The following is a 21,311-nucleotide window of genomic DNA, read 5'->3' on the forward strand; positions in this document are numbered from 1 at the left end:
TGCTGGAGGCCCCATTATTCTCTATGTGGAGTGCGACTCTGCGGGTGGAGGTCGGTGCTGGAGGCTCCATTATTCTCTATGTGGAGTGGGGCTCTGCAGGTGGAGGTCAGTTCTGGAGGCTCCATTATTCTCTATGTGGAGTGTGGCTCTGCGGGTGGAGGTCGGTGCTGGAGGCTCCATTATTCTCTATGTGGAGTGTGGCTCTGCGGGTGGAGGTAGGTGCTGGAGGCCCCATTATTCTCTATGTGGAGTGCGGCTCTACGGGTGGAGGTCGGTGCTGGAGGCCCCATTATTCTCTATGTGGAGTGCGGCTCTGCGGGTGGAGGTCGGTGCTGGAGGCTCCATTATTCTCTATGTGGAGTGCAGGTGGAGGTCAGTGCTGGAGGCTCCATTATTCTCTATGTGGAGTGCGGGTGGAGGTCGGTGCTGGAGGCCCCATTATTCTCTATGTGGAGTGCTGCTCTGCGGGTGGAGGTCGGTGCTGGAGGCCCCATTATTCTCTATGTGGAGTGCGACTCTGCGGGTGGAGGTCGGTGCTGGAGGCCCCATTATTCTCTATGTGGTGTGGGGCTCTGCAGGTGGAGGTCAGTTCTGGAGGCTCCATTATTCTCTATGTGGAGTGTGGCTCTGCGGGTGGAGGTCGGTGCTGGAGGCTCCATTATTCTCTATGTGGAGTGTGGCTCTGCGGGTGGAGGTAGGTGCTGGAGGCTCCATTATTCTCTATGTGGAGTGCGACTGCGGGTGGAGGTCGGTGCTGGAGGCTCCATTATTCTCTATGTGGAGTGCGGCTCTGCGGGTGGAGGTAGGTGCTGGAGGCCCCATTATTCTCTATGTGGAGTGCGGCTCTGCGGGTGGAGGTCGGTGCTGAAGGCTCCATTATTCTCTATGTGGAGTGCGGCTCTGCGGGTGGAGGTCAGTGCTGGAGGCTCCATTATTCTCTATGTGGAGTGTGGCTCTACGATTCGTGACCCCCGTCACGTGACGAGGGGGGCCCACAGAGTCTGAACTGCCCCGGGCCCTGGCTACCCTTAATCCACCCCTGACGCCAATACCTGATATGTTTAATTTTACAACTACTTTGCCTGGCTGAAAAAAAAAAAAAATGAAGAGCCAATGCACATAAAAAGTACAGGTGGCTGTTAAAGTTAAGATGGAAGCTGGAGATCTCACAATGGATCAATTCAATGTTATACCCAGAAAGAAACCCAAAAAATAGCTGTTTGTTGGGATTGCCATGGACCCCTCTACTGTGCTGCATGATACGCTGATGTTCCTGCTTTTCTGGTTGTGGCGGCTACAGGATACATACCTCAGACATATAGTGATGGTCAATTCTATGAAATGGCCCACAATGTAATATCCCAGAAATCGACCTTTATCCCCTTCATGACCGTGACATTTTTTACTTCTGTTTTTAACTCCCCCTATTCCAAAAGGATATTTATTTTTTTTAATCAAAGATATAAGAGATCCTTTTTTGTGGGATGAGTTGTAGTTTTCAATGATTGATGTACAAACAATTTTATTTCTTTCTTGATTTTTCTGTGGAATCTGAAAACGGCAATTATGGAGTTAATATTTGCTTTTTCGACATGTAACAAACTGTACATTTGAAGAATTTAATATTTCGAGATCAGACTTTTACAGACACAAACACCAGATGTTTTTTCACAATTTGCTTATTTTTTATTTTTAACTTGAAAAGAGGTGTGATTTACACTTTTATTTCTACTTTTTTAGTCTTCCTAAGGAACTTGAACCTGCAATTTAAAACTTAAGCTATGGTCAATAAGATACGATATTTACCTGCTTAAGCAGAATATTCTTCAGTTTTCCAGTGCCCTACTATTATATTATTTCTTTAAAACATACAAAAACAGATTTTAGAGGATTTATTCCATAAAATGAAAAGAAAAAAAAAAAATTTCATTCTGACTGAACCACAAAAAATGAAAACAAAAGAACGACAACTGTGTAAAGATTGCCAATAAGGTAACTGAACAAAAGCTAGGACTGACAAGAGTGGAATTTGTCCCTGCAGAAAATATAGTTAAATCAAGCAAAGTCTGCAGGCATATTGTCATCAGTCTCATCATCTGGCAAAGGATGATATTCAGGCTCAGAAACCTGGAAATATTCATGCATTTTGATGTGCTCAGTCGGCATGCGATCTCCACAGCATACAAGGCGGGACAGCAGAGCCTCGGTTTTGAAATCCTGTAGTAAATAAAAATGACGTATGGCTCATGACATATGACATACTATAAAGCAGAGGTTAGAGAGGTGAAAAGCCTTAAAGTCTGGCAGCTTTTTTTTTTGCTACTTATGGGTTTTAGTACTTGAAGCTATTGAAGTACTATTTCTACAATGATGAAATTTACAATCTACTGCCAGTTGTACTAGGCTCCCTGGAGCTCTGCGTTGACAATCATATGTAAGGGCTCTTTCACACATCCTGATATTTCCTGCACTGGAAAAACCAGTACCGGAGATATCAGTGTGTGTGTTTAATACTTGTGGCATACATGATGCAACCGTGTGACGCATCAGTATCACATGTACCAGCGCCTGGGAATCAGCAGTACGGTTCTCGCTGTTCCCCGGTACCGGGTGGTGCTGAAGACAGCTCACATCACTGTCCCCTGCTCACCCTGCGATCAGCGCGAGTAGGGGACAATGTTGAGAGTTGTATAACGGATAACCACAAGAGCAGGCGAAGGCTGACGGGTGTATTCATCAGCCGCAGCCTGCGCTATAAAGAAAAATTAAAAAGAAAAATGACATTCCCCTGTATTTTTGAAAACTAGCGAGCCAAAACTGACAGCTGTGGGCTGCAACCCTCAGCAGTCAACTTTAGCAATGCTGGTTATCAAGAATAGAGGGAACTCACGTCACTTTTTAAAATTATTTAAATGAATAAGTAAACGATATCCCTCCCCCCATTTTTTGACAACCAGCCAAGCTAAAGCAGACAGCTGGGGCTGGTCTTCTCAGGCTGGTAAGGAACCATGGATATGGTCCCCCCCCCTCCACCAATCTAAATATAGTAGCCCACAGCCACCAGAGAAAAAAGGCATCTATTAGATATGCCATTTCTGGAACTTTGCCTGCCTCTTCCCACTTGCCCTGCTGTGGTGGCAAGTGGGGTAATAGTTGTGGGGGTTAATGTCAGCTTCGCATTGTCAGGTTACATCAAGCTCACAAGTTAGTAATGGAGAAGCATCTATAAGACACCCCCATTACTAACCTCAGTCATGGTTCGCGGTGAACTGCGGTGAAGTCAATGAACTAACTTTCATCAATTTGAGCATGTTGGACTGGCGATGTTGTAGAACAGTCTCTATAGAGCCGAGTGAAGTGCAGTTATTTATTCTCTCATTTCTCCTATCCATTACAGAGATATTTATTTGTAAAGTTTAGGTTATGAACTACATTAAAACGTTTAACTCTGCGTTACCAGAGATTTGCCTCTAGGTATCTCAGTAGAGATACAGCAGAGACCCGAGTTAAGTATCATTACAAGCCCTTCTAGATCTCATCTCACAGTGCTGTCACTTATCACCTTACCCCAGACTGACTACTGGGACACGAGATCTGCAAGGGTTAAGGCCCCGTCACACATAGCAATCTCGCTAGCGAGATCGCTGCTGAGTCACAAGTTTTGTGACACAACAACGATCTCACCAGCGAGATCGCTGTGTGTGACAGCGATCAGCGACCGGCCCCCTGCCGGTATCGCTGATCGCTGCAAGAAACCTCTGGACATTTCTTTCGTCGCTGATCTCCCGCTGGCCAGCACACAGCGCTGCGTGTGACAGGCGGGAAACCAGCGATCAACTGGTAACTAACATACACATAGGGTATCCAAGGGACGCGCATCCCTTAGATACCCGATGTGTACGTTCGTTACCAACGCGCTGATGCAGGGAGCTGGTAACTAATGTACACATCGGGTATCTAAGGGACGCACGTCCCTTGGATACCCGATGTGTACATTAGTTACCAGCTCCCTGCATGAGCGCGCTGGTAACTAAGGAGCTCGGCGTCGTTGTGCTGATCGCTGGTGAAGCTGTGTGACAGCTCACCAGCGATTACATAGCGACTTACCAGCGAACCTGACACGTTGATATCGTTGTCGGGATCGCTGGTAAGTCGCTATGTGTGACTCCAGCTTTAGTTACTTAGGAAATGTAATACCGGTAAAGGCTTATCTTATTTCTGTTAAATTACAAGATTCTAACTAATTGTCTCCCTGATGATCCCTCAATAGATGAAAGACAATTAGTTATTTGCAAAATTATACAACATACCAAGTCACTTTTGTCAAGATCAGGGGTTCCATCAGAATTGTGTCTAACATTTTTCTTCCCTGTGCAGAGCTTAAAAAAAAAAATACAATTTTTATTTAGATAATTAAAAAAAAAAAAAAAAAAAAGATCTCCTCACAAAGTAGACAAAGAATATATGGTAATGGTATCTGTAATGGAGGAGGTGCCCGAGTAGGGTTCCAATCCGAGGTAACTACTATTCATAAAACTCGGCACTCATAGGAAGTACAGTAAAGCAAATTAAAGATAAAATGATCTCTAAAAGGCATGACATATTTACTTCACAATAAAAAAGTATTTTTGGAATGGCGCCAGATCTCTTCACAAAAAGGCAAGCAGTGTTTTGTTTTTTGTTGTTGCTTTTTCCCCACACAGCTCTGTATTGTAACAAGCGAATAATCTTTGTGTCCACTATAGCCCAGAACTGATTCTGGTCTATTAGAAGTAAACAATAAATTTCTAAACTGAAGCAAAGATCTTAATAGCGGCTTAGAATTGTTACAGAAAAGTACCTATTCATACAATAACGTTTATTTTCTGAATCTAAGATATTAAGAGTTTAAAGAGGACTATTAGTTCTGAGAAAAACACAAGAATTGGCAGTAGATGAAATTATAAGACTTTTTTGAAGTACATATGCAGTAACTACCAAACCAGCTGAGGTTAGGATGTACCAGCTGTGAAAGGGCGGATGTTGTTTATAAAGGGTTAATCTATAAGCAAGACACAGTTGCTTATAAAGGGTTAACATGAGTTTCTTACTACAAGCTGCATAGCTAAAGCAGCAACCAAACCACCCAGGGTAGACAGTAGGATTTTCCTGTACTGCAGGTACTATAATCCTGATTTTGCCACATATATAACTACCTCCAGCATGAAATAAAGTGACCCCTCTGTGTTACTTACATGCTACACTCTCTCATATCCGAATCAGGAAGTAGCACACACCTGTAAGATGCCCCGATTAAGAGCAGGAGACTGCTGTCAGCTCAAAGAGCCAGGGCTTGTATCACTAAATTAGCCAGGAAACATTTTAAATTTTCTAATTATAAACATTTGAGATTTATTCAATTTTTGGTCATATTGTAAATTATGAGGTTTTCCTGGAGGTGAAATGTAATCCTAAAGCAAATCAATGTTGTAAATATAGGCATAATACTGCTAAGCGATGGAACTTTAGTAAAATATCTTCATGAGAGATATACTGCATGTAGCCTACCCATAGCAGAAGGATCCCGTAGCTGTACACATCCGAGGAGGCGGACGGCGGTTGTCCCAATTTTACTTCAGGAGCAGTCAACAGAGGGAAGCAAATAGAGGAGGCAGAACTCCGCTCCTCCTATAAAAGTAACCACAATGATCAAAAGGACAGGATATGAAATATTTTACTAAGCACTAATTTTTTAACAGTTATTGTAACAACTGTACAATAGTACAATATTGAATACAGAATGCCAGAAGAATATGAGAGATGCTTCTGCACAGACATGCTGAGAAGTTAGTGAGAAACCCTGTATGGGTACTATTTAGGTACCTGTTAACCCCTTCTACTTGTAGTCAGTTTTCACCTTTCCAACTAGGCTACATCTTTCAAATCTGACATGTATTGCGAAGGAATGGGGAGACAAAAAAAGCGCAATAGGGTCTTATCCACGTTACAAAGGAAGGAATATAACAAGAAACTTGCTCACCTGGTTAGGATGAGATAAGAGCATATAGTCTGGCGGCTGCTGCAGATCCACAGGTCCTCAGTGACCCGAAGAAATCATGTATTCAATGGGAATGTGCAGTTAAAACTCCGCGCTGCCGCAGGGATAAATTCCAGAAGAGAGATGTCAGATTCACAGTGGCTTTATTCAACGCGTTTCAAGGGTCTCATGCCCTCTTCATCAGGTATTTCCTGATGAAGGGGGCATGAGACCCCTGAAACGCGTTGAATAAAGCCACTGTCAATCTATGACATCTCTTCTGGAATTTATCCCTGCAGCAGCGCGGAGTTTTAACTGCACATTCCCATTGAATACATGAAATCTGACAAGTGTTACTTTATGTGATCATAATTCTGCAAAATATCACAGTGATTCATAGAATGTGTCACAGGAAAGAACCTATTTTTTTTAGGGGCATATTCAATTTAGAATTAAATCCATATCTGCAGGTTAATAGCTTTTGTTTAGTTTTTTTTTACATGACAGGTTCACTTTAACACTAAAAGGTGTCTCACAGAATTATAGACAACTAGGGCACGAATAGGAGGTGAATAAAATGTTATTTTTCATTTTCCGAAAAGATAATAGGAGAGAATGGGCCCTTCAATTTGTTACACAATTTCTCCCAAACGCAGCAATACCCCACTTGTGGTCAGAAACTACTGTTTGAGGGACACAGCAGGGTTCGGAAACAAAAAAACATTATTTGACATTTGGAGTGAAGGTTTTTCAAGGTAATTTACAGGTACCATTTGCAGAGTCTCAAATGTGCCCCCACCCGCCTCAAGTGACAGCCAGTTTGGAATTCAGATAGGGGTATATGGACTATTTTGGCCTCACAGATGTTTCCCCGAAATAGGCACAACGTTTGTGGTGCAGAGTGAAAATTTCAAATCTGTCAGTCATTCTAGCGCCCAATACTCTCTGCCCAGCTTGTGCTTCAAGAAACATGTACCCCGAGCTTGAACGCTCCCCAATACAGCAATGCATGTGGACGCCAACGGTGGGTTGGGCATATTGAGGGGCTCAGATTGGATAGGGCTATTTGGAAGCACAGACTTCACTGGACATTTTTGGCAACCCCCTTATATTTCCATTAATTTGTGACACACTGAATGTTTTTTGCAGGATGAGTTGAAGCTTCTGATACCATTTTGGGGTAAATAATTTTAGGGCTATGTTCACATATATTTTATACTCTACACTGAACATTTTTAGGTAGGCGTTTCCATCGAGAAAAATGGGTTATAAAAAGGACCCACTGAAGGCAGAACTATTCACTATGAGACTGATGTTCCGGTGATGCCCGTCTTTTTAAAAAGTGCACAAAAATGTGGTCAATTGCGTTTTTGTGCATTGCTAAGAAAAAATGGGATAACGCTGAAAGAGGTGTAAGCTGTTCATCTAAATTCTGTTTTCTGAAGATATAGACAGAAATCAGATGAGGAATGTGAGGTTAGCCTTATTCTGATCTTTGGGAGGCAATATGAACAAAACTTTGCAATTCAGGAGTTGTTTTTCTTTATTTTTTACATTTTCACTCTGCAGTATAAGTGATATATTGTTCTGGTCAGTACAATTTGAGCGATACCTGATTTACGTAGGTGTTTTATGCTTTACTTCTTTAACACAATAAAAGCAAATTAAAATATACGGTATATACGATACATTTGTTTTATCAACGCCATAAACTGGGAGGTTTAACATTTTTATTTTTCTGCCGATAAAGCCGTCTGGGGACATATTTGTTGCGGGATGAATCTTGATGTTTTCAGTGATACCATTTTTCTTTTCATACAACATTTGGAAAGCATTTCATTCCACTTTTTGTGTGAGCCAATATGGTGAAAAATAATACATTTTGGCATGTTTATTTAAGGCATTCACTGTATGGGATAAATAATGAGAGAGACCTATTGCTTGGGCTGTTTCAGACAAAAATACCAAATGAGTACTTTTTAATTTTTGTATTTGCAAAACAAATACATTTTACATTTTTAGCACTCTGGGCCATTATGGGACATGAACAACGAATACTCTGATCATTTACGCATTACACAGTACACAGCAGGGGCACATTATCAGCACAGGAACAGGTCATTTCAAGTGAACCAAAGCAATTTTCCTCTATATTCTCAATTCTGTCGAGATTTTGTTCTCTGGTAATAGCGTGTTAGAGAATGCAAAGCATAAAGAAAAAAAAATGTATACACTTTAGGGGGGGGGGGGTTAGTAATTTTCAAAGTTTTGAAAGAAAAAAAAAAAGTGAATTTCTGTTATGTGTATATACGTTTCTCCTCCTAATTCAGGCCAGAACCAAGATAGAGCAATGGAAGAATCATTATCCCACTCAGAACTGTAGAAGCTTCCACCCAATGTGTCACAGGGCTATCTTTGCTATTATTTTACCCATGCGCCTCAAATCAAAATTTTGAAAAGCATTTAAAAAAAAAATAAAAAAAAAAAAAAAAATCACATGCCTTCTTGAAAAACTCAAGTTGGGATTTGGGATCTCAAAGGGATCACACTTCAAAAAGTGTCAATTTGAAAATCTCAAATTCAGATCTGTTCAGCCTGTGGTCTGAAAGTGTAGAGTCTACATTTTCCAACTAAAATAAAAAGGTCATGCCTTGTCCTGATCTTAAACAAGGCAAATCAATAGATAAATCTATAGTCGATATGAGATACTCAAATGAATTGTCATCTGTTGGCTGAAACTGCTGTCACTCCCCTTTCCAAAAAACATTATAGTGGGAAAGGGGGGGTGCTGGGACATCCCAACACTCCCATTGCTTTGGTTGCCATCCTGAAACAAAATTTAATCAGTGACAGTCATTTCAAGGGCTGGTCCATGCGCTGCCTCCTTTGTGCAAGGACTCCCTCAGCGCCCTGCAGAGTGGATAAAAATCAATGTTTTTTTTTTAAAAAATTAAAAAAATAAAATAAAAAAAAAAATCGGATTTTTTTGATTTAAATCGGATTTTTTTTATTTAAATCGGATTTTTTTAATTTAAATCGGATTTTTTTCAATAAACTGCTTTTTGAGGAAAATGTTTTACCATCCAAAGGTTCTTCCATCATGAGATAAAGCTGAGTTGTTTAACTCAGTAGAATAAAGGCTGTATATGTGTAACATTCACAATGCCATGCTCTTCCAGAGGTTTCTGTAGGATTAGTGGGCAGTTTCTCTCCTATATTATCACAGAAGCTCGCTTTACTTACGCAGTTCTCAAAACTGAATTTGACTCCGCAGAGGTCCCAGCCTCTTCTTCACGGCAAAAATGTTACAACATGAACAGAGTTGAGAAAAAGACCTTAATCCTATTGTTCTACAAACCTATGAATACAGAATCAACCCCTTCAGTGCCAAGTCCAAGAAGTTAGACAATATGTTTCTGATTGTTTGGAGTGGAATAGATCTGCACAACACAAGAAGAATGTGAATCTAAGTGTGAGGAGGAGGAAGGGCAAGCAGACAAGAAAATGAAAGTGAAACTTTGAGCAAAATACTGCAGCATAGCCACAGACAGACAAGTCTGGATCGGTTTGTGTGTACGATCTGAGGTTTATTACATTTTTTCCTTATAATGGCAGCAGGCCGTAAAAGAGACCCAGTTTGGGAATATTTTAATGAAGCTCCTTCGCCTATCGGTAAGGCAGGCATGCGTGCAAAATGCAAACGATGCAACAAAGAGATGCAAGGCCAGGTGGTGCGAATGAGGCAACATCATGAGAAGTGCGGTGATGAAGATGACCAAAGAAACACTTCTGAACAGGCAGGATCTTCAGGTTGGTAAACATTTTTATTGAATCCTATTTCTAAAGACTGAACTGTCATGTGTGAGAAAAATTATATTTCTTATTATTACTGCATGTTACTGTCATTTGGTACAGTTATGAAGAAAAACAAATATTCCTTTTGGGGCAGGGGCAGTGATGTGTTGTGTACAATAAGCAGAGATTGTATAAACAATAAAATAACAGCATTGACTTTTTTTGTTTAGGGGAATTCATGGATTCTGGAAACTATCCACCTCCAAGATCACCATCATCCTGTTCTACAGTTTCAGAGTTACCCATCCAGGATAGTGCTTCATTAGCAGCAGCAGCAGCATCATCAGACACCCACAGCCACATATCACCATCACCCAAAAGGAAGAAAAAACCTTTACCTCCTGGAACCACCATAGATAGGTTTGTGATAAGAACTAGCAGATTAGAAAAAGAGTTGATTGATGAAAAAAATTGCCCAGTTTATTTATGCAACAAACTCTTCTTTCCGTCTGACTGAGAACCCACATTTCATTAATATGGTTCAGTCACTGAGACTAGGATACAGTCCACCCAGCAGAGCTGATGTTGCAGGGAAACTGCTGGATCAAGTGTATGACAGAGAAATGGAGCAATGTGCAACAGCTCTGGAGGGTAAAATTGTTAACCTAAGTATTGATGGGTGGAGTAATGTCCACAATGATCCTATTGTATGTGCTTGTATAACAACAGAAGAAGGTCAAGTCTTCCTTGCACAAACAACTGATACGTCAGGAAATGCACACACAGCAGAATACTTACAAGAAGTGGCAGTAAAAGCTATAACGACATGTGAACAAAAATTCAAATGTCTAGTACGCAGTTTGGTCACTGACAATGCTGCAAACGTATCCAAGATGAGAAGAGATTTAGAAGAGCAGGGAGGGAATACAAAGCTGCTAATAACATATGGTTGCAGTGCTCATTTGCTGCACCTCTTAGCCAAAGACTTAAGTGTTCTAGAAATAAAGGCTAATGTTGTTGAAATTGCTAAATACTTCCGTAATAATCATTTTGCTGCAGCAGCTCTGAAAAGGATGGGTGGATCCAAGCTAACGCTCCCACAAGATGTTAGATGGAACTCTGTGGTGGACTGTTTTGAGCAGTATATCAAAAACTGGCCTATTCTGATGACACTTTGTGAAGAAAATCGAGATAAAATAGATGGCACTGTCACGGCCAAAATCCTCAACATTGGGCTTAAGAGAAATGTTGAACATATGCGGAGCTTCCTGAAACCCATCTCTCAAGCTTTAACCCCTTCACCCCCAAGGGTGGTTTGCACGTTCATGACCGGGACAATTTTTACAATTCTGACCACTGTACCTTTATGAGGTCATAACTCTGGAACGCTTCTATGGATCCCGGTGATTCTGACATTGTTTTCTCGTGACATATTGTACTTCATGTTAGTGGTAAAATTTCATTCAAATAACTTGCGTTTATTTGTGAAAAAAACAGAAATTTGGCAAAAATTTTGAAAATTTCGCAATTTTCCAACTTTGAATTTTTATGCCCTTAAATCACAGAGATACCACACACAAAAAACTTGATAACTAACATTTCGCACATGTTTACTTTACATCAGCACAATTTTGGAACCAAAATTTTTTTTTGTTAGGAAGTTATAAGGGTTAAAAGTTGACCAGCGATTTCTCATTTTTACAACACCATTTTATTTTTAGGACCACATCACATTTGAAGCCACTTTGAGGGGTCTATATGATAGAAAATACCCAAAATTGACACCATTCTAAAAACTGCACCCCTTAAGGTGCTAAAAACCACATTCAAGAAGTTTATTAACCCTTTAGGTGCGTCACAGGAATTTTTTTGAATATTTAAAAAAAAAATGAACATCTAACTTTTTTTCACAAAAAAAATACTTCAGGTTCAATTTTTTTTATTTTACCAAGGGTAACAGGAGAAATTGGACTGCAAAAGTTATTGTGCAATTTGTCCTGAGTACGCTGATACCTGATTTGTGGGGGGGAACGACTGTTTCGGCGCATGGCAGAGCTCAGAATGGAAGGAGCGCCGTTTGACTTTTTCAATGGAAAATTGGCTGGAATTCAGATCGGACGCCATGTCACGTTTGGAGAGTCCCTGATGTACCTAAACAGTGGAAACCCCCTACAAGTGACCCCATTTTGGAAACTAGACCCCCCAAGGAACTTATCTAGATATGTGGTGAGAACTTTGAACCCACAAGGGCTTTACAGAAGTTTATAACGTACAGCGGTACAATTAAAAAATCATATTTTTTCCACAAAAATGATCTTTTCACCCTCAATTCTTATTTTTCCAAGGGTAACAGCACCCTAAAAGTTATTGTGCAATTTGTCCTGAGTACGCTGATACCCCACATGTGGGGGTAAACCACTATTTGGGCACATGGCAGAGCTCGGAAGGGAAGCAGCGCCATTTGACGTTTTTGGCTGGAATTGAGATCGGACACCATGTCGCGATTGGAAAACCCCTGATGTACCTAAACAGTGGAAACCCCCCACAAATGACACCATTTTGGAAACTAGACCCCCCAAGGAACTTATCTAGATGTGTGGTGAGCACTTTGAACCCCCTAGTGCTTCACAGAAGTTTATAACGCCCGGGCGTGAAAATAAAAAATTCGTATTTTTTCCACAAACATGATCTTTTAGTCACCATTTTTTTATTTTCCCAAGGGTAACAGGAGAAATTGAACCCCAAAAGTTGTTGTCCAATTTGTCCTGAGTAAGCTGACACCCCATATGTGGGAGAAAACTACTGTATGGACACACGTCAGGGCTCGGAAGGGAAGTAGTGACGTTTTGGAATGCAGACATTGATGGAATGGTCTGCGGGTGTCATGTTGCCTTTGGAGAGCCCCTAATGTACCTAAACAGTGGAAACTCCCCACAAATGACCCCATTTTGAAAACTAGACCCCCTAAGGAACTTATCTAGATGTGAGGTGAGCACTTTGAACCCCCAAGGGCTTCACAGAAGTTTATAATGCCAGGGCATGAAAGTAAAAAAATTGTATTTTTTCCACAAACATGATCAATTAGTCCCCAATTTTTTCGTTTTCCCAAGGGTAACAGGAGAAATTGGACCGCAAAAGTTGTTGTCCAATTTGTCCTGAGTACGCTGACACCCCATATGTGGGAGAAAACTACTGTATGGGCACACGTCGGGTCTCGGAAGGGAAGTAGTGACGTTTTGGAATGGAGACTTTGATGGAATGGTCTGCGGGTGTCATGTGCGTTTGGAGAGCCCCTGATGTACCTAAACTATTGAAACTCCCAACAAGTGACCCCATTTTGGACACTAGACCCCCCCACGGAACTTATCTAGATGTGTGGTGAGCACTTTGAACCCCCAAGTGCTTCACAGAAGTTTATAACGCTCGGACGTGAAAATAAAAAAAATCATTTTTTTCCACAAAAATGATATTTTTGCCCCCAATTTTTTATTTTCCTAAGGGTAACAGGAGAAATTGGACACCAAAAATTGTTTTGCAATTTGTCCTGAGTAGGCTGATACCCTACATGTGGGGGTAAAACACTGTTTGGGCGCATGGCAGAGCTTGGAAGGGAAGGAGCACCATAGGACTTTTTCAACTCAGAATTGGCTGGAATTGAGATCAGACGCAATGTTGCATTTGGAGAGCCCCTGATGTGCCCAAACAGTGGAAACCCCCAATTCTAACTCCAACCCGAACCCCAACACACCTCTAACCCTAATCTCAGCCCTAACCCTATCCCTAGCCCTAACCCTAGCCCTAATGGAAAAATGGAAATAAATACATTTTTTTAATTTTATTATTTTTCCCTAACTAAGGGGGTGATAACGGGGGGTTTGATTTACTATTTATGGCGGTTTTTATTTTTGGCAGCTGTCGCACGCTAATTTTTATTGTAAAAATAGTTTTTGCATCACCACATATTGAGAGCTATAATTTTTCCGTATTTTGACCCACCGAGTCATGTGAGGTCTTATTTTTTGCGGGACGAGTTGACGTTTTTATTGGTACCATTTTCGGGCACGTGACATTTTTTGATCGCTTTTTATTCCGATTTTTGGGACGCAGAATGAACAAAAACCAGCGTTTCATGAATTTCTTTTGGGGGAGTGCGTTTACACCGTTCCGCGTGCGGTAAAATTGATAAAGCGGTTTTATTCTTCGGGTCAGTACGGTTACAGCGTTACCTCATTTAGGTCGTTTTTTTATGTTTTGGCGCTTTTATGCAATGAAAACTATTTTATATAAAAAATTATTTTTGCATCGCTTTATTCTGCGAGCTATAACTTTTTTATTTTTTCGCTGATGATGCTGTGTGGCGGCTCGTTTTTTGCGGGACAAGATGACGTTTTCAGCGGTACCATGGATATTTATATGCGTCTTTTTGATCGCGCGTTATTACACTTTTTGTTTGGCGGTATGATAAATCATTTTTTGCTTCGTTTTTTATTTTTAATTTTTTAGGGGTTCGCTAAAGGGGTTAACTAATGGGACAGTTTTATAGGGCGGGTCGTTACGAACGCAGCGATACCTAATATGTGTACTTTTATTGTTTTGGGTTTTTTTATTTTCAAAAAATGAATTTATTGGGGAATATTTTTTTTTTTTTTTACTAATTTGGCGATTTTTTTTAAATTATTTTTACACTTTTTTTTAATTTTTTTTTTACTTTATTACATAGTCCCAGGTGGGACATCACTGTCCTGTGACAGATCGCTGATCTGTCACATCAGAGATCACTGTGACAGATCAGCAATCTGTCACAGGCAGTGCACAAGGCTTCCTCATGCCTGCGCTTTGCAGGCACTGAGGAAGCCAGCTTCCTCAAGGCCCCCGTCGCCATCTTGGATCCGGGGGCCTGGAGGAAAGGAGTCCCCCGCAGCAGCGCTGCACATTGCGCTGCCGTGGGGGGCTCAGGGAAGCACGGAGGGAGCCCCCTCCCTGCCGATGCTTCCCTTTAACTCCCGGTACACCGCGATCATGTTTGATCGCGGTGTGCAAGGGGTTAACGTGTCGGGGGCGGTCCGTGACCGCCCCTGACACATAGTGCCAGGTGTCAGCTGTGATAATCAGCTGACACCCGGCCGCGATCAGCGGCGCTCACCACGTGGGCGCCGCTGATCGCGCTAGACGTACTATCCCGTCCACGGGTCCCATGGACGGGATAGTACGTCTGATGTCAGGAAGGGGTTAAACAAAATACAGAAAAATAGCTGTTTTATTGCGGATGCTGTTGAAATTTGGAAGGAACTGAGTGAACACTTAAAAACAGAACTACACATGGACAGAATTAAATTACAAGCAGTAAACAAACGAATGGGACAAGCACTGACTCCAGCTCATTTTTTGGCAAATATTGTCAATATCCAATATCAGGGTCAAAACCTAAGTGCTGAGGAAGAGGAGTTAGCTATGACATGGGTATCCAGCAATCATCCATCTTTAATGCCAACTATAATAAACTTCAGAGCTAAGGGAGAACCATTCAAGAAATATATGTTTGCTGAAGATATTTTAAGGAAGGTCACACCAGTAAACTGGTGGAAGTCACTTAAGCGCTTGGATTTAGAGACTGTTCAAGTAATGATTTCACTTTTAACAGCAGTAGCTTCTTCTGCAGACGTTGAAAGAATATTCTCTTCCTTTGGACTCATTCATTCTAAATTGAGAAATCAGTTGGGACCCAATAAAGCAGGAAAGCTTGTTTTTCTCTTCCAGATTATGAATAGGAACAAAGAAGATGATGATGATGAAGATGACGACAAGTGAGCTACAGAGGACAGCAGGGACAGTAGTATTTAAGTTTTTCATGTGTCGGCTGGGCTGACAGTCTAAGTTTCTTAAAATATATATATATTTTGTTTAGCCAAATTAGTTAACAAACATGGATGTTTGTTTAAGCAAATAACTTATGCTGTAATGTTATTGTTTCAGTTGAATAAATCTATTTAAATTGTTATTAAGGTCAGGATTATTTTTCTCCTTCCTAAGTACAACAGAACAGTGGTGTCCAAATATGAATGATTAACCCATTAAACTGGGGAGAAAAAAGTAATATAAAAAGTGATTCTAAAAATCTTCATCTACTTGCATGTTAAAGTAGCAAGAACTAGTTTAGGTAGAAACTTTGATTTAAATCACTAATTTAAATCAAGCCTTACTGACTAGTGATTTAAATCGTGATTTAAATCAGTTAGATTTAAATCAAATCCACCCTGGCGCCCTGTGAAATGTGCGCAGCGTCCGGCTGCTGTCTGCTTAGAATAGCAATAAGCCGGCAAAGTGGTGTCACTATACCCAGTGTGCAGGAGGACTCGTGCCTCCCCCGCAGGTGACGTCACTGGTCTCTGTCGGGCATAGTGACGCCGCTCTGCTGCAGGCTTGTTACCTAAGCAGGTCGTACGCTGTGCTCATTGCACAGAGCACTGGGGTAGACTGCGCACGGAGGAGACACCGCACAAGGAAGACAGCAGGGATCAGCCCCTGAAGTGAGTGTCACTGAGGACACTGCTGCAGGGCAGCAAATAAAGAAAGGGGAGTGTCGGTCGGGATGTCCCAGCACCTATTTACTCCTCAATGACAGTTTATTTCAGGGTGGAAAGGGGCGTGACAGCAGTTTCAGTTTTCAGCCAGCAGATGATGATTCGTTTGAGCACCCAGTACCCCCATCATGCACTGGGGATTTTCAAACGAAGCGCCATAAGTGGGTAATGCCAACAGAACCCTAAGTTTCAGGACAGAGTGGTAATTTAACCAGGACAAATTACAAAAGTTAGTTTTTAAAGATTAATTGAAATTTATCTTTTGGGTACTCGACACAAAAGGAAATGGCCATTGTTTGTAAGAGATTGTAGACAAGATTACATTTTACCCAGTAGAAGGGACAAATTTATGACAAAAGGTCAGTTTAAAGACTTATGTTTAAGACTGTCATATTTTATAGTTTGATTTAACTACTGCACTATTCTTTTAAAAACGGACAGGTCTAGTGATGTAATAAAAATATTGTTACATGTATATTTAAAAAGGTGTTAAAAATATTGAATCTTAATTTAGTATTAATCATATATTATTAGGATGAGACTGTATTTAGAAAATCCAAATATGATCCTACAGAGATCCCAACTTGAATCACTGAAGAAATGTAATCAAGGACACAAGTAACATAAGCATTTTTCGAAAAATGTATAATATTGTTTTCCAGAAATCGCCCATCAAAATTTGGAATTTGACTCCTCAAAGGCAAAATATCAACAAACACATGTGACATATCAAAGTAAAGCCTGTACAATTCTGAATAAAATGGTGCCTCTCCGATTTTTTTTTTCTAGTCCGAGATGTGATAAAAAAAAAATGTAAAGTCATACAAGCCCAAAATTCAGGCTTTCAAAACTTTAGAAATCTATAAAAAAAAAAAAAAAAAAAAAAAAAACTAATGAAGATATAAATTTAAAACCTAATTATTTTTAATTAACTAAATTAGCATTTAAAAAAACACCAAATAAAATACCGAATATACTCGTGTATAAGCTGAGATTTACAGCTTATTTTTTTGTGCTGAAAACGCCTCCCTCGGCTTATACATGAGTCAGCCATCAATTCTCACCCTCCGTCCCTGGATCTCTATCTCTGCATCTCCATTGTCACGCGCCGGCAGCTTCTTCCTGTGCAGAGCGGTCACATGGTACCACTCATTAAGGTAATGAATATGCACGCGACTCCACTACCATAGGCATGGAGCGCATATTCATTACCTTAATGAGTGGTGCAACGTGACCGCTCTGCACAGGAAGAAGCTGCCGGCCCCAGGACAATAGAGAGATGCAGGGAAATGCAGAGACCGCGCCAGGAGGGGGTGAGTATGACCGGGGGGAGGGGAACTGGGCTTGGGGACAGGGGAGCCAAGCGAAGCGCCATGCATACAACAGGGGGTCGCACGGGGGAGCAATGCATACAACAGGGGGGAGCACGGGGGAGCCATGCATACAACAGGGGGGAGCACGGGGGAGCCATGCATACAACAGGGGGGAGCACGGGGGAGCCATGCATACAACAGGGGGAGCACGGGGGAGCCATGCATACAACAGGGGGGAGCACGGGGGAGCCATGCATACAACAGGGGAGCACAGGGGAGCCATGCATACAACAGGGGGAGTATGGGGGAGCCATGTATAAGCGGGAGGGCCATGCATACACGAGGGAGTATGGGGGGAGCCATGCATACAACAGGGGGAGCCACCCAGAGCAGGACAGGACAGGGGGAGCCACCCAGAGCAGGACAGGACAGGGGGAGCCACCCAGAGCAGGACAGGACAGGGGGAGCCACCCAGAGCAGGACAGGACAGGGGGAGCCACCCAGAGCAGGACAGGACAGGGGGAGCCACCCAGAGCAGGACAGGACAGGGGGAGCCACCCAGAGCAGGACAGGACAGGGGGAGCCACCCAGAGGAGGACAGGACAGGGGGAGCCACCCAGAGGAGGACAGGACAGGGGGAGCCACCCAGAGGAGGACAGGACAGGACAGGGGGAGCCACCCAGAGGAGGACAGGACAGGACAGGGGGAGCCACCCAGAGGAGGACAGGACAGGACAGGGGGAGCCACCCAGAGGAGGACAGGACAGGACAGGGGGAGCCACCCAGAGGAGGACAGGACAGGGGTGAGCCACACAGAGCAGGACGGGGGGAGACACACAGAGCAGGACAGGGGGAGCCACAGAGAGCAGGACAGGGGGAGCCACACATACCAGGATAGGGATGAGGGGACAATGCATACCCAGCTTATACTCGAGTCAATAAGTTTACCCAGTTTTCCGTGGCAAAATGAGGTGCCTCGGCTTATACTCGGGTCGGCTTATACTCTAGTATATACGGTAAATATCCTAAGATGTAAAAAAAAATAAATATTCATATTTGGATCACTTGAAATGGAATAACCAGAACATTTTTTTTTTAATCACAAGCAATTGTAGAACATATATTTATTCCAAGATCTAATTAAAATGTACTTTGTTCGGAGAAAAATCCTTTTGCTGTAGGAGCTCGGCTATCGTTTAAGCTGAGCGCTGGGCACAGCTCCTGTAACCACACAATCACATGGACATTTGGTGTGGGAACACCTTCCCAAATAGAACATGCCAGCATGTCCAATGTCAGTAATAGTTTAAATACCTAAACAAAGTTAACTGAATGCTTAAGGCGTGTGTCACATAACAGACACCATGTTTATTCCTGATTTCACATATTGCGCTCTAATAATGGTAAATGTCAATATCTCTGCAATGGAGCAACAAAGCTCAAAACAGAAAAGAGCATCAGAATCAGGGGAGTTCAGGGATTTATACAAACCTATTTTTTGTGGGGGAAAGTGTCCATTTTAAAAGGCAGCACATCAGGGGTGTATTTCACCATTATCTCAAAAGCTACATTAACTAATGTTCTACATTTGCAAAGTAGATAAAATAAATATTGGAATAACCCAAAAACTGTCAAGAGAAAAGTCTTAGATCTCATTCTAGGACAAGACTTTTAGATACAGAAGTCTGTGAACTTCAACACTGACTACAATTTGCTACATAGAAATAGGTAAATTAACCTGACAATAATCCTGACAAGAAACAATGATTAGACCCAGATGCCATGTTAACACTCAGGATAGAGGTGGCATCTGATCATCCCTGCAGGTCATCATACAGTTTCCCATATACACCAATGTAACACAATCACCACACTTGTCAACACTTTAGTAACTTTAACTTACAGCATTTCTTGTGAAGTCAAAATCTCCAACTATGCCCCTCTCACGATTCACAGCGAACACGTTGTTGTCATGTAAGGAACCAATAATTATATTGGAGGCATGCAGCGTATGCAGGCCATGTGCGACCCCTTTCATCACTCGCACTGTCTCCTGCAAGGAATTTTCACAAACCGGTAAAATTGGTAAGAATCACTGAGTAACAGTATCGTCACTCATCATCAAGTCATCCAAGTGACAACATATAAGAATTCCAAACAAACATACAAAATGTAAAAGGCAGAAATAGTACTGTGTGATAAGCTCCAAAGAGGTCACATTATAGGGGTTGGGCACTACTCAAACGCTATATTTCCCCATGTAAAACAGCTATATTCACCTACAGTTCCAGCACTTTTTTTTACGCCTGGTCTCCCAGGGCTCACATGACAGTCACGCGAGCCCTACAGCCAATCAGTGGCCGCTTTATTCTCACCTACTTCAGACATAATGGACATCAGAAGGAAGTCAGAGCAGCAGTAATTCTCAGTTTCATCTGAAGGGAGCGAGACAAGCAGCCACTGATTATTGCATGTGAGCCCAGCAGCCAATGTCACTCAAGCCTCGTGAGTCAAGCCACCACCGTCGCCCATGAACCAGAGGCGAGTATAGCGGTTATTTTACATGGGGGAAATATATAGTGATTGAGAAGGAGATGTCCAGTCCAAGTAGTGGACAAGCCCTTTAATATACAATAGACACAATGTACTTACATATGAAGTCAATTTATTGTTGGCTTGAATGTAGCCCAAACTTTCACCTGGATAGAAGGGAACCATCAGGTATACCACAGGATCAAACTGAGAAAAATACACAATAAAATAGATATATTTTGATTAGTTTTAAAGCATAATTAAAACATTACGTTTTTTTCATATTTCAGTGACCTTATAAGTACAAGCATGAAGATCTGGGCTCCTAAACTCATTTATCCCTTGTCAGGAAAAAAAAATATAGAAAATTGAAACAATGAAAAGACCTAATTAATAGCAGTCATTGATCCTATTTTACCGGTGATTAATTAGAAATTAGACTCAAGTCCTTAAACTTGTCAGAGTTCACATGACTTTAACCTATTAATGGTGGTGGTTTAACCCTTTCGTGCCTGAGCCTGTTTTTGCCTTCGTGACCAGGCCAATTTTTTCAATTCTGACCACTTTATGAGGCCATAACTCTAGAACGCTTCAACGGATCCTGCTGATTCTGACATTGTTTTCTCATGACATATTGTACTTCAGGATAGTGGTAAAATTTCTTAGATATGAACTGCGCTTATATGTTAAAAAAAATCGAAATTTGGCAAAAATTTTGAAAATTTTGCAATTTTAAAACTTTTAATTTTTATGCCCTTAAATCAGAGAGTGATATTGCACAAAATAGTTAATAAATAACATTTCCCACATGTCTACTTTACATCTGCACAATTTTGGAAACAATTTTTTTTTTTTTAGGAAGTTATAAGGGTTAAAAGTTGACCAGCGATTTTTCATTTTTACAACAAAATTTACAACACCATTTTTTTTAGGGACCACCTCACATTTGAAGTGAGTTTGGGGGGGGTCAATATGACAGAAAATACCCAAAAGTGACACCATTCTAAAAACTGCACCTCTCAATGTACTCAAAACCACATTCAAGAAGTTTATTAACCCTTCAGGTGTTTCACAT

At 41.5% G+C, this 21,311-nt stretch overlaps 1 protein-coding gene across 3 annotated transcripts in view; it reads right to left on the reverse strand.

Annotated features, from left to right (window-relative positions):
• Positions 1–1,661: 1,661 nt before the first annotated feature.
• The window catches only part of STK31 (serine/threonine kinase 31), a 171,717-nt gene continuing 152,067 nt past the window's right edge, over positions 1,662–21,311 (reverse strand). For all 3 annotated transcript variants that reach the window (XM_073581407.1, XM_073581406.1, XM_073581405.1), the window contains 5 exons: positions 20,357–20,443; positions 19,608–19,757; positions 5,548–5,667; positions 4,311–4,379; positions 1,662–2,217 (listed from right to left, as the gene is read on the reverse strand). In XM_073581407.1, coding sequence (XP_073437508.1) covers positions 2,056–2,217; positions 4,311–4,379; positions 5,548–5,667; positions 19,608–19,757; positions 20,357–20,443 — 588 coding nt within the window. In that variant the 3' untranslated portion in view covers positions 1,662–2,055. The remainder of the gene's footprint in view (positions 2,218–4,310; positions 4,380–5,547; positions 5,668–19,607; positions 19,758–20,356; positions 20,444–21,311) is intronic.

The sequence above is a fragment of the Dendrobates tinctorius genome, unplaced genomic scaffold (assembly GCF_039654945.1).
Source record: "Dendrobates tinctorius isolate UK_male_01 unplaced genomic scaffold, ASM3965494v1 ptg000070l, whole genome shotgun sequence".
In the NCBI taxonomy this organism is placed as follows: Eukaryota; Metazoa; Chordata; class Amphibia; order Anura; family Dendrobatidae; genus Dendrobates; species Dendrobates tinctorius.